Genomic DNA, 13046 nt, shown 5'->3' with positions numbered 1-13046 from the left:
AGGTCGAATGATAAAACCAAAACCTCTGGAAAAATCAGGGTTAGGAACTGTGAGATTTCTAAGGAAGATTGTGCCAAATTGTCTACGTATTCTTTGGAACGGGACCAATCAGACCTAAAAACACACAATAGAAACACGAGGAAAAAATCTTTTACACAAGTGTTTACGATCTGGATGAACTATTTGGGAACCTGGTGGCAAGTTCAATCATGGAGATCAAGAGGGAATCGAAATCCTAGCTGAAAAGGGAGTACAAAGTTAAAGAGAAAGAGGTACTGGGTGAACGGCTGAGATAGACGGAATAAGCGAGTTTTGAGAAGATAGACGGGATTGAATGCCTTCATTCTGGATTAGTGGTGCTGGAAGAGCACAGCAGTTCAGGCAGCATCCAAGGAGCAGCTGAACTGCTGTGCTCTTCCAGCACCACTAATCCAGAATCTGGTTTCCAGCATCTGCAGTCATTGTTTTTACCTTGAATGCCTTCATCCCATGCCGTAACAATTGTGTAAAATCCCTTGCATCCGCTGTCTAATACAATTATGATGTTATAAATTCTCTACTGACTGAAAATATTTTTCCTACAGTTTGCAGTGACGCTGTAGTTGGACTATTTTAGGACATTTTATTTGATAAGTGCAAAACCGACCTACATGAGCGTGTTGGTAAAACAGTCGTGTGAGAAAACCTTGCCCCACTTACACCAGCATACCAGCTCTATTTACGGACCTGTGAAAATCGAAAAACTTGAAGTGGGCAATTTGAAAATCCAAGCAAATTTGTATTTAAATCCAGGTCATAAAACAACAAAACAAAAAATCAATTGAATTCCAGATTGTTAGATGAGGTTGTCTCACCTTTTCTGGCGATGATAATTCCTACTGCCAACATACCATCACGATGTGGCTGAGCACAAGGGGAGAGCAGGGATCACTGAGCAACTTCGTCATCGGGTGACAAGAGTATGAAATCGTAGGAATCGAGCAAATAAATAACGAAGAAAAGACAAGTGAAGAAGATACAGAGACACACGGATGGGCACAAACAGCAGCACTGGCACAAACAGTATAAGAGAAAGGACATAGCAAACTGGCGCTGCAGTTGGGGAAGAAAGTTTCCCGTGACGTTGTTGCAAGCAGTGACGTAACTGTGCGGAGAACACGTGACGAAGAGGGTTGAGGCGACGACATGACGTAATTGCGCTTGATCACGCCCACAATGACGCTTGGCGACAGCCCGGTCGGGGGAGGGGTCAAGGTGGCGGCCTCAGGATTTCTGTTCGTTGCTTAAACGTCGCCGACACGGACCCTGAGCTGGACAGGTGGCAGAAGGGAGAGAGAGGAGGAAAGGAAAGGGGCAATCAGCAGGCGGATGGCGCACCGCTACGCCGTGCTGGCCCGCTGCTGCCGAGGCTTGTATAAAAGTTTGGGCCCTCAGCGCGGCAGCCGAGCCTGGAGGCCGGTGAGTGAGTGAGTGGGCGGGCGGCGCTTTAACGAGGGTCGGGCGGCGTGTTTACACAGGCAACAACAACCACCAGCGCAATACCTTCGCTCAGCGCAATACCACCGGGCTGTTACTGTTTAAAACGCGTGCCTGCCTGATACCGACAGGTTTAACGTCATGGACATGTGTGACGTTAATCTGTTTAGAGTCATAGAGATGTACAGCATGGAAACAGACCCTTGGGTTCAACCTGTCCATGCCGACCGGATATCCCAACCCAATCTAGTCCCACCTGCCAGCACCTGGCCCATATCCCTTCAAATCCTTCCTATTCATATACCCATCCAAATGCCTCTTAAATGTTGCAATTGTACCAGCCTCCACCACTTCCTCTGGCAGCTCATTCCATACACGTACCACCCTCTGTGTGGAAAAAGTTGCCCCTTAGGTCTCTCTTATACCTTTTCCCTCTCACCCTAAACCTATGCCCTCTAGTTCTGGACTCCCTGACCCCAGGGAAAAGACTTTGCCTATTTACCCGATCCATGCCCCTCATAATTTTGTAAACCTCTATAAGGTCACCCCTCAACCTCCGACGCTCCAGGGAAAACAGCCCCAGCCTGTTCAGCCACTCCCTATAGCGCACATCCTCCAACCCTGGCAACATCTTTCCTGAACCCTTTCAAGTTTCACTACATATTTCCAATAGGAAGGAGACCAGAATTGCACGCAATATTCCAACAGTGGCCTAACCAATGTCCTGTACAGCCACAATGTAACCTCCCAACTCTGACCAATAAAGGAAAGCATACCAAACGCCACCTACACTATCCTAAGGAGCTATGAACCTGCACTCTCGAGGACCTTACCATTAAATGTATAAGTCCTGCTAAGATTTGCTTTCCCAAAATGCAGCACCTCGCATTTATCTGAATTAAACTCCACCTGCTACTTCTCAGCCCATTGGCCTATCTGGTCAAGATCCTGTTGTAATCTGAGGTAACCCTCTTCACTGTCCACTACATCTCCAATTTTGGTGTCATCTGCAAACTTACTAACTGTACCTCTTTTGCTCGCATCCAAATCATTTATTTAAATGACAAAATTGTAGTGTTAGATCATAATACATTCCCCCACCTTATTGTAGAACCCCTACAGCTTAGAAGCAGGCTATTCAGCTCATCAAGTCCCCACTAAGCCTCCGAAGAGCATCCCACCCAGACCCACTCTCCCCTACTCTACTCCTGTAACCCTGCGTTGCCCATGGCTAATTCTCCTAACCTGCACATCCTTTAACACCAAGAGCAATTTAGTTTGGCCAATGTGCACAACCTGGGCATCTTTGGACTGTGGAGGAAACCCACACCGACACAGGTTGGGGAGAATGTGCAAACTCCATACTGGCAGTAGCCCCCAAGGGTAGAACCGAGCCCAGTTCCCTGGAGGTGAGGTAGCAGTGCTGTCCTTATGGTTACACCAATTCTAACAAACATCAGATAATGCCTTACCAAGACTATGCCAAACAATGTAATTTCGTTTGTAGTTGTGACAGGATGATTTCTACCAACCCTGAGATGAGTGCCACCTTGCTGAAGTTTGCAAGACATTTTGACCAAACCATTTGAATATACTGCAATTTTGTAACATAGATTTATAGATTATACATGCAAAGTAGTGTACAGATATCTTATAAGTCACCTGCTAGGTCTTAACTGGAGTGTTCTGTTATTCTGGGCTCCACACTTCAGAAAGCAAATTGGATAAGATGTAGTTAGAGAGCATTTTGGTGACATGGAGAGAGGAGAGCCTGGCATTAGTTGGAAACATAGCAGCTCTCGTCCCTGTGACTGAGGTTCAGGTATAATGTCCACTCCAGGGCTTGAAGACAAAACTAATGCTGACACTTCAATGTAATACTGTTAGGAAATTAACTGTTGCCAGGCACCATCTGTTAGATGAAGTATTCAACCAAGGCCCTCACTGTAGGCCAGTGGGTGTGAAACGTCCAAGATTATTATTTGCAAGTAGAAAATGGCAGTTATCTCTGGTGCCCTGGTCAATATTTATCTCTCGATCAATATTACAGATTGTGTGCTGTCATCACCATTGCTTTATATGAGAGCTAGCTGAGTGCACTTTGGCTGCCATGTTTTCTGCATTCCCAAAGTGGCCATGCTTTACATAAGAACTAGGTGCAGGAATAGGCAATCTGGCCCTTCGAGCCCGTTCTGCGATTTAATAAGATCATGGCTAATCTTTTCGTGGCCTCAGCTCCACTTACCCAACCTCTCACCATAATCCTTAATTCCTTTATTATTCAAAAATTATCTATCTTAGCTTTAAAAACATGTACTGAGAAAGCCTCAACCACTTCACTGGGCAGAGAATTCCATGGATTCACAACTCTGTGGGTGAAGAAGTTCCATCTCAGTTTGGTCCTGAATCTGCCCCCTTGACCTGGTTTCTCCTACCAGTGGAAACATCCTCTCTACTTTTATCTTTTCTATTCCCTTCATAATTTTCTATGTTTCCATAAGATGCCCCCCCCCCCCCCATTCTTCTAAATTCCAATGAATATAATCCCAGTCTACTCAGTCTCTCCTCATGAGCCAAGCCCCTCAATTCTGGAGTCAACCCAGTGAACTTTCTCTGCACCCCTTTCTAATGCCAGCACATTCTTTCTCAAGTACTTGGCCACTTTTGGAATATTGTGTGCAATTCTGGTCTTCCTCCTATAGGCAGAATGTTGTGAAACTTGAAAAGGTTCAGAAAAGATTTACAAGGATGTTGCCAGAGTCAGAGGGTCTGAGCTAGAAGGAAAGGCTGAATAGGCAGTGGCCGTTTTCTCTGAAGTGCTGGAGGCTGAGGGGTGACCTTATAAAGGTTTATAAAATTGAGGGGCATGGATAGGGTAAATGGGTAAGGTCTTTTCCCTGTAGTAGGGAATCCAGAACTAGAGGGCATAGGTTTAGGGTTAGAGGGGAAAGATTTAAAAGGGGCGTAAGGAACAACTTTTTCATGCAAAGGGTGGTGTGTGTATGGAATGAGCTGCCAGGGGAAGTGGTGGAGGCTGGTATAGTTACAACATTTAAAAGGCATGAGAATGGGTATATGAATAGGAAGGGTATATGAATAGGGAGGGTTTGGAGGGATATGAGCCAAATGTTGGCAAGTTGGAGTAATCAGTTTAGGATATCTGGTTGGCATGGGCAAGTTCGACCAAAGGATCTCAAGTCTTTTGAATGTTATAATTGTACCAACAGCCTCCAGTTTCTCTGGCAGCTCATTTCGGACATGCACCCTCTGCATGAAAATGTTTCCACTTAGATCCCTTTTAAATCTTTCTCCTTTCATCCTAAATCTATGCCCTGTCATTTTGGACTCCCCTACCCTGGGAACAAGACCTTGACTATTCACACTATACATGTCCTTCACAATTTAATAAACCTCTACAAACATCACCCCTCAGCCTTTTGATGCTTCAGGAAAACAGCCCCAGCCTATTCAGCCTCTCCCTATAGCTCAAACCCTCCAACCCTGGCAACATCCTTGTAAATCTTTTCTGCACCCTTTCAAGTTTCACAATATCTTTCCTATAGCAGGGAGACTAGATGCTAGCGTGGAAAGCATTTCTCTATTTGGCTTAAGTTCTTCATTACCATGTTACTTGGTATTGCTAAAAATAACTACTGTTGGCTGGTACAGCTTGCCTTGCACTATCTCCATTTAATGTAAAACATTTGTGAGGAATTCAAGACTTTCAAGTTGCAACTTCCTCTATGCTAATAACTGTGTGTACGATTAATGCACTGGATCCCATGTTAAAGTGTTACCCTTGAAGGTGTGAGTAAGATGATATGATGACATATAGTATGTTCTCAACATTCTCTGTTGCATTGTATGGTTTCTTGCAGTTTTCATGTTGCACACACTATTATGTGGGCTCCGGTAAAAGCAGCCTACTATCAAATGTTCTAGGCATCTATGGACGACTCTGCTCACGACCACCAAAAGGTGAGTTATTTTGAAATTCTAACTATATTTGTAATTGCTATAGTTGTATTTAATCAGTTTCCCCTCACACCACCATTTAATTCTGAATTTTTTTCTATTTCTCAAATTATTTATAAACTGATATTGGAGTTAAAGCACAGGTTTGGATCTGCATTTCTTAAATTGAGTTAATGGATTTTAGCTGTCAATTGTGGACTGTCAGGCATTTTTCTACATGGTGGGACAAGTTACCCCGTAGACTCTTGAGATGCAGTTTTCAATGATTAGTTTCAGAACTTATGGCCAGGATCAGGATGCTTCCTGATCCACCATCTGAGGATATTGTAAAGATGTCCAAGAAAAGAGCAAAAAAAATTAAATCTGCATATGTGTATTGAATATCAAGATATAAAGATGTGCAATTGCTTGTTTGCCGATTACCCAAGTCTGGAAGGAGCAGTTCCTGAGGTATACTGTGTAGACTTCAGATCTTGGAAATTTGTATAACAGTCTTCCATTTGCATATAGCCTGACGTGAGTCTCTTTGTAAAGCAGACAGACTGCACTGGATGGTAAAGTGGAAATAAAACACGTGTAGATTTCTGTTTCTGCCATGCCATCCTGTCACCAGATGTTTAGAGGTGCTACTGAAACTGGCAAAAGGTGGCAAGTAGAGTTCTACAGGCAGGACTACTGGAACTGTTGCTATTAACCATTTAGAACCATATCCGTTGTTGGCAGTTGCCATTTTATCACTTTGCAGTAACATGATGTTAACTTGTGTCTATGCATGTGCAGTCACTGCACCACCTTGCAGTGATATTAAAAATAAAAATAGCCTCTTAAAAATAACTTTGTTTTTAATATTTTCTTTGTTATGCATTGTCTTTTTTTCAGATTGCTAAGCAAGTATGAGTCGGTAATAGCTAAATTGGAAAATTAAATTAATTTTACAAGCAGAAATCAAAATTGGTGCTCCCTGGATAGTAAGGGCATCAGGAGCATTAGTACATTACCATTTAGATCACACACTAACCTGGTAAATGCATATGTGATTTTTCCTAGAATTCTGCACTAGCAGCACTATGGTTATACCTTTACCACATGGACTTCAGCAGATCACAAAGGATGGGTGGTTAATCCTCACTCCCTTGAATGAATAAAAAGAAACCTGCTGAATTGTTGCTGAAATATAAAATGGTCAACTGTAAAACTTAATAAGTTTTCAGCAAAAGTTTTAAGTTGACAGTGGATTACAATTTTTTCACTTCTTGTATTCGAGTAAAATACTTTACATTGACTAATATGTTTCTCAGTATATTTACTCTGGATTTATCAATCCTGATTTTTAAAATGGTAAAAAAAAATTTCAAAGTGTAGGGACTAAGTTGTCATGGCTAGCATAATTCTACACCTTTTAATAACTCAAAATCGCCTTTTTTCACTTGAAGATTTGCTAATGATTCCAAGAGCGTTTAAAATATGTAGGTAAATCACCTAGTTTTGAGATAAGTGGATTTTGGGTTGAGTTGATAAGTAAACGAGAACAAGATTAAGAGCTAATCCACCTTGGGCAATCTACAGGTTATCCACCACAGCACCAGTATTTAAACATAAGTACTGTATGCATTCCCACAGGCGTCCCACTAAGATTGCTCTAAATTAAACTGCATCCCAACACGAGGCTGAGTCAAATGTAGAAAATGCTGGAGAAATTCAGGTCTGGCCACATTTGTGGGGAGAGAAATGGTGTTAAAAGTTTTGAGTTGAATGTAACTTTTTCAGAACTGAATCATGTATTTTCTTGTGTCGACCCTTAGAGATACCTAGAAAAGCTTAACTTTGCTCATTCTGTAAGTAGTTCTTAAGCTGACTTTTATATTAACATTTTCAAACATATAGAGTTTTGTTTTAGGTTTTGAAAAATATTTTCCAAACAAAAAGTCCAGAAGCACAAGTGAATCATCTAATGGATCATCCAGTGAGGCGAAAGGTAGTTTATTAAGATCATATCATAATTTCTAAATGATTTGCACAAATTCATCATTTTTATTTACGTTAAAATGGTGACATAGACTGCTTTCCTACAGTATATTACACTTGTAAGCAACTATTCCCATTACATAATTTGCACTGTAGTTGCATTCATTCGTTCTGTACATGCCATTCTGCTATAATGTGATAGTTGTTCCTCTGCAACTTTGTGCAATAGAAAATTATGCTGGAGAAGATCACTAATAGAAAATCGCTGTAAAATTTGCATGATCCAAAGAACATCCACAATTTGTCAGTCACATTATAGCCAGTTTGCACTGTTGAATAGCGTGTTATCGCAGAACAACCTGTAAGTCTTTCTGACTAGCTAAAAGCAGTAAGTTTTTTCACCATTCTCATTGCATGTTCACAAGGTATGCAAGCCTGAATACTTAAAAATGGAATCTGGTCAGTTTCTCATTGACAGCAACTTATTGCATATTCCACAGAAGCAAAATCCACAAATTCTCAACGTTCAGGGAGCAATGGTGCTGGTGGAGGAAGTGGAGGAAAGAAAGGAGGCAGAAAAGATGAGTCTACCTGGTGGACTAGATTACAGAAGGTAATTTTAAAAGAGTATTAATTCCATGGATGTTGTTGCACTGAATGGGCTGTTTTTTTCCTTTTGAGAAGGTGGTGAACTATCACCTTGAATCACTAGTCCATTTGAGGTAGCTACATCCACAATACTTTTAGTGAGGGAATTCTTGGATTTTCACTCAGCCATCCTGGCTGTTGTAGACCATAGTGATCATCAGTTTTAAAGTGCACTTCTGCAGTACAACTTGAAGATGATACACACTGCTGTCTTGGATGGTGTCATGCTTTTTGAATGTTGGAATGACTATTATATAATAAAGCACAAGAATAGTACAGTAGTGAAAAACTATCTTCATTTGGTGAGTTCAGATTTACAATCTGTTTCGGTGGTGATAGGAAACAGCAAAGGAAAGAAGTCTCTGGTGGGAGTAATTTATAAGTCCACCAACAGTAACTACATGGTAAGTCTGAATATAAATTAGTAAATAGTGGGGGCTTTAAGAAAGGTGCAGCAGTAATGATGGTAAATTTTAATCTTCATGTAGATTGGATGTATCAATTTGACAAAGATTGTTGGAGTGTCTCCAGAACCTTTTTCAAAGAGCAATGTATTGTCGAAACAATCAGGGTTCACACTATTTTAAACCAACCAATGTATAGTGAATTGGGGTTAATTAATAACCTCACAGTAAAGGATCATCTAGGTAAGTGAGATTGTGATATGATCGTATATTTGCATTCAGATTGAAGGCGAAGAATGTGGGTCCGAAGCTAAATTATTAAACTTAAAAAAAAAGACAGTTGCAAGGGTAGAGGATAAGTAGGCTAAACACAAAAGAGAAAATAGATTAACAGGTAGCGAAGGAGCTATTTCACAGCTCATAACAAAAGTTTATTCCCTTCAGAAAGAGAAAGTATGAGAACAATGCACCGTCTCCGGATAACTGAGGAGATTAAGGAAGGCAGCAAATTGAAAAAAAAGATATACAATACTACAAAAATAAGTGGTAGATCGGAAGATTGTTTTTAAAATAGAAACTAGCAAAAATATGTTTTAAAATGTTGAGGACAAAATTGAAGCAAATCATAAACATAAAAAGACAGTAAAAATGTCTACAAATATATAAAAAGTAAAAAAAATAGCTGAAGTCAGCTTTAGTCCCTTGGAAGGTGAGACTGGGGAATTAATACTGGGAATCATGGAAATAGTTGAGACTTTGACCTCGCTGCATTTATTCTAAGTGGTCTACTCTTCCTGTCCCACTCTAGGCACCTTAGAAAGGATAAATTGGCGTGGGAAGGAATACAATGTAGGTTTACAAGAATGATACCTGGACTTCAGGGTTAAGTTATGAGAAGATTATACAAATTGGATTTAATTTCTCTAGAAGATTAAGGGGTGTTGCCAGCTGGGCCAGCATTTATTGCTGATCCCAGAGGGCAGTTTAGAGTCAACCCTATTTTCACTGGTTGGACACTTTAGAACCAAGAGACATAGTCTAAAAGGTAGGGCCAGACCATTCAGGAGGTACGCTAGGAAGCACTTCTATGCACAGAGTGATAAAAAGTTGGAATTCTCTTCCACAAATGGCAGTGGATGGCAAGTACAGCAAAATTTGACTTAAACACAACCTTATGAACTGGCCTCTTGATAAACTGGCAAATATTATATACCACAAATATTGTGAAGTTTACTACATTAATCTGTCTAATTATTACAGTTTTAAAATTTATTTACCTCAGTGTAAGTATACTTGTTCAATCGAATGACCACACAGAATAGCAACAGTTGATTCAATTTTGAGCCAATTTCTTTTCAAATACCACAATCTACTGCGATGTCTGAGTAGTTAGTTGAGCGTGCAAGCGAGAAGGCTGACTGCCAGCAGGTTTTAATTTAAGTTCAAGTTGCATTATTATTTGTGATTTATGCTGTAAATAAAGTATATCAGTGATGTGTATAACCCTGTGTTATGTTTGTATTACTTAGTGTGTGTTTCTACATCGTTTATGTGCACTTCTTAATATTATCCAGAATATTTGATTAATTGGCATACACCTGGTCCCATAGGTGACAATAAAGGGTTTACTATATATGGAATTAGGTCAATTATGGTCTCATTAAATGGGATATTCATTTTTACTGTGTATTATCAATTGATTTAAATCAGTATTTTAGTGCAACACATTTGCTGCACATAAAGTATTCACTTGATCTGTATTGATTAATATTGTACTTCACTTATATCATACTGTATTTAAGATTTCTTGTTTTTACTTTCCAGGGTGATATTCCATGGGATGATAAAGAATTTCGATTTTACTTTCTAGGAGGTGCAGCATTTTGGGCAACTGTTGCATATTACATTTTCTTCAGGAATGTTGGCAGGGAAATTACTTGGAAGGACTTTGTTAACAATTACCTTTCTAAAGGAATTGTAAGTGATAAAATATTGGGTATGTCTTATTATTGTTAAATGTACTGTTGCTCAATATAGAGAAGGACCCTTGATGTGTAAAATGCATACATGAATCAAATATTTTCAACAAGTATACAATCAGGAATTCTTTTTAACCTGTAGTTATAGTTTCTAATATTCTGATCAACGTGGTTAGGGGCACTGGTTCATAGGCTTAGGCTTTGACTTTGAGAGGCAATCTTTAATACATTGATTTCCAGGAAGTTTTTGTAATTTTAGGGATAATCTTCAAGGTTCTTTCAATATCTAGAAGTGTGTTGACATTGTCATTTTGTCATTGTGACAAGTTTAAACATTGAAAAATACTTCAAAATCACTAGAGAATGTAGTTTTGATTTCTGGCACCAACTGTTTAAAAAAAAAAATGAATCTATGCCACCCTTCTAAACCTTAAAAATCAAACAATTTTCACCAGTTTTGCTAGATTTATCTTATTCTGAAGATTCTCACTTCCTCAGCGCATTCCTGTAAAATAACTACTATTCCAATTATCTCTTTAGCATCTGATCCTCTTTATCATTTTATTCTTCAGGTTTTGTTTAAGTAGAATTCTGCTTTTTAGGTGATTTGTTGTTTGTAAAGTGTTCCTATTGGGTTGAACAATTTTGATGGCCTTCAGTCAAGTTCCATTAATTGGGTTAGTTGCAATAGTTGATTGCCCTGCTTTTAAATTAATCTGACTTGGTCTCCTTGGCTTACTGTACCACCTTTGTGTCAACTACTTCACTGGGCAAGGAATTCCATAGATTAACAACCCTCTGGGTAAAGAACTTCCTTCTCAATTCAGTCCTAAGTCTGCTCCCTCTAACCTTGAGGCTATGTCCTGAAGAAGGGCTTATGCACGAAACGTCGATTCTCCTGTTCCCTGGATGCTGCCTGACCTGCTGCGCTTTTCCAGCAACACATTTTCAGCTCTGATCTCCAGCATCTGCAGACCTCACTTTCTCCTCAAAGATGGTACCACCTTTTAATCAACCTGATAGATTGATGTCTGAAAGCATCCATTCACAGTAGCAAAAAGCAAATTTGCCTTGTTCACTGCTTGATTATGGATATAAAATCTGTCTGGCTGCTTAATTCATGAGCTAAATAAATTGAGGCATATCTTATGCATTCTCTCTTCTAAATTGAAATTGTGCATTTTAAGCATGCAAAAAATATTCATAAGAACTAGGAGCAGGAGTAGACCGTCTGGCCCTTTGAGCCTGTTCTGCCACTCAATAAGATCATGGTCTTTTCATGGACTCAGATCTGCTTACCTGGGTGCTCTCAGTATCCCTTAATTCAATTTTTGTTTAAAATAAAAACTACCTTAGTTTTGAAAACATTTACTGAAGTAGTGTCAACTACTTCACTGGGCAAGGAATTCCATAGATTAACAACCCTCTGGGTAAAGAACTTCCTTCTCAATTCAGTTCTAAGTCTGCTCCCCCTAACCTTGAGGCTATGTCCTCTTGTCCGAGTTTCACCTGCCAGTGGAAACATCCTCTCTACTTCTAACTTATCTATTCCATTCACAATTTTATGTTTCATTAAGATCCCCTCAATTTTCTGAATTCCAATGAATATAATCCCAATCTACTCAGTCTCTCTTGATATGCCAACTCCCTCAACTCTGGAATAAACCTAACGAACCTCCTCTGCACCCACTCCAATGCCAGTACATCCTTTCTCAAATAAAGAAACCAAACTGCCACAGTCCCCCAGCTGTGGCCTCGCCAGCACCTTGTATAGCTGCAACATAATCTCTTTGCTTTTAAATCAATCCTTTAGCAATAAAGGACATAATTCCATTTGCCTTCCTAATTACTTGTTGTACCTGCAGACCAACCTTCTGTGTTTCATGCACAAGGGCACCCAGGTCCCTCTGCATAGCAGCATGCTGTAACTTTTCACCATTCAAGTAATATTCCTTTTTACTATTACTCCCACCAAAATATATGATTTTACATTTATTTACATTGTATTCCATCTGCCAGATCTTGGTCCATTCACTCAATGTATCTATGTTCCTCTGCAAAGTTTTACAGTCCTCTGCGCACTTTGCTCTGCCACTCATTTTAGTGTCATCTGCAAACTTTGACACCCTACACGTGGTCCCCAATTCCAAAACATCTATATAAATTGTAAATAATTGCAGTCCCAACACCGATCCCTGAGGTACACCACTCATCACTGATCGCCAACCAGAATAGTGCTCATTTATCCCCACTGTTTGCTTCCTGTTAGTCAACCAATCCTCTATCCATGCTAATACTTTACCCCAACGCCATGCATCCTTATCCTATGCAGCAGCTTCTTGTGTGGCACCTTGTCGAAGGCCTTTTAGAAATCTAGGTACACCACATCCACTGGGTCCCAATTGTCCACCTTGCTTGTAATGTCTTATAGAATTCCAAATGATTTGTTAAACATGACCTGCCGTTCATGAACCCATGCTGCATCTGTTCAATGGGACAATTTCTATTGAGATGCCTTGCTATTTCTTCCTTGATAATAGACTCCAACATTTTCCCCACTACACTGGTTAAGCTAACTGGTCTATAATTCCCCATCTTT

General features: G+C 40.0%; 2 protein-coding genes across 3 annotated transcripts in view; one reads left to right on the top strand and one right to left on the bottom strand.

Moving 5' to 3' along the window:
* Positions 1-992, bottom strand: part of prelid3a (PRELI domain containing 3A) — a 50746-nt gene extending 49754 nt beyond the window's left edge. Inside the window, exon 1 of the mRNA XM_043687736.2 lies at positions 855-992. The gene's annotated coding sequence lies outside the window, so the exon portion shown is untranslated. The remainder of the gene's footprint in view (positions 1-854) is intronic.
* Positions 615-13046, top strand: part of afg3l2 (AFG3 like matrix AAA peptidase subunit 2) — a 60626-nt gene continuing 48194 nt past the window's right edge. The window contains exons 1-5 of one of the 2 annotated variants that reach the window (XM_043687726.2): positions 615-1458; positions 5355-5454; positions 7349-7426; positions 7917-8029; positions 10293-10445. In XM_043687726.2, the coding sequence (XP_043543661.2) occupies positions 1369-1458; positions 5355-5454; positions 7349-7426; positions 7917-8029; positions 10293-10445 (534 nt within the window). In that variant the 5' untranslated portion in view covers positions 615-1368. Of the gene's footprint in view, positions 1459-5354; positions 5455-7335; positions 7427-7916; positions 8030-10292; positions 10446-13046 lie in introns of both variants that reach the window. The other variant, XM_043687727.2, reaches the window with a different exon arrangement.

Source organism: Chiloscyllium plagiosum, unplaced genomic scaffold, assembly GCF_037043375.1.
Source record: "Chiloscyllium plagiosum isolate Xiang-an unplaced genomic scaffold, Cpla_swu_hap1 HiC_scaffold_4, whole genome shotgun sequence".
NCBI lineage: Eukaryota > Metazoa > Chordata > Chondrichthyes > Orectolobiformes > Hemiscylliidae > Chiloscyllium > Chiloscyllium plagiosum.
This window is presented reverse-complemented; position numbering and strand designations above follow the sequence as displayed.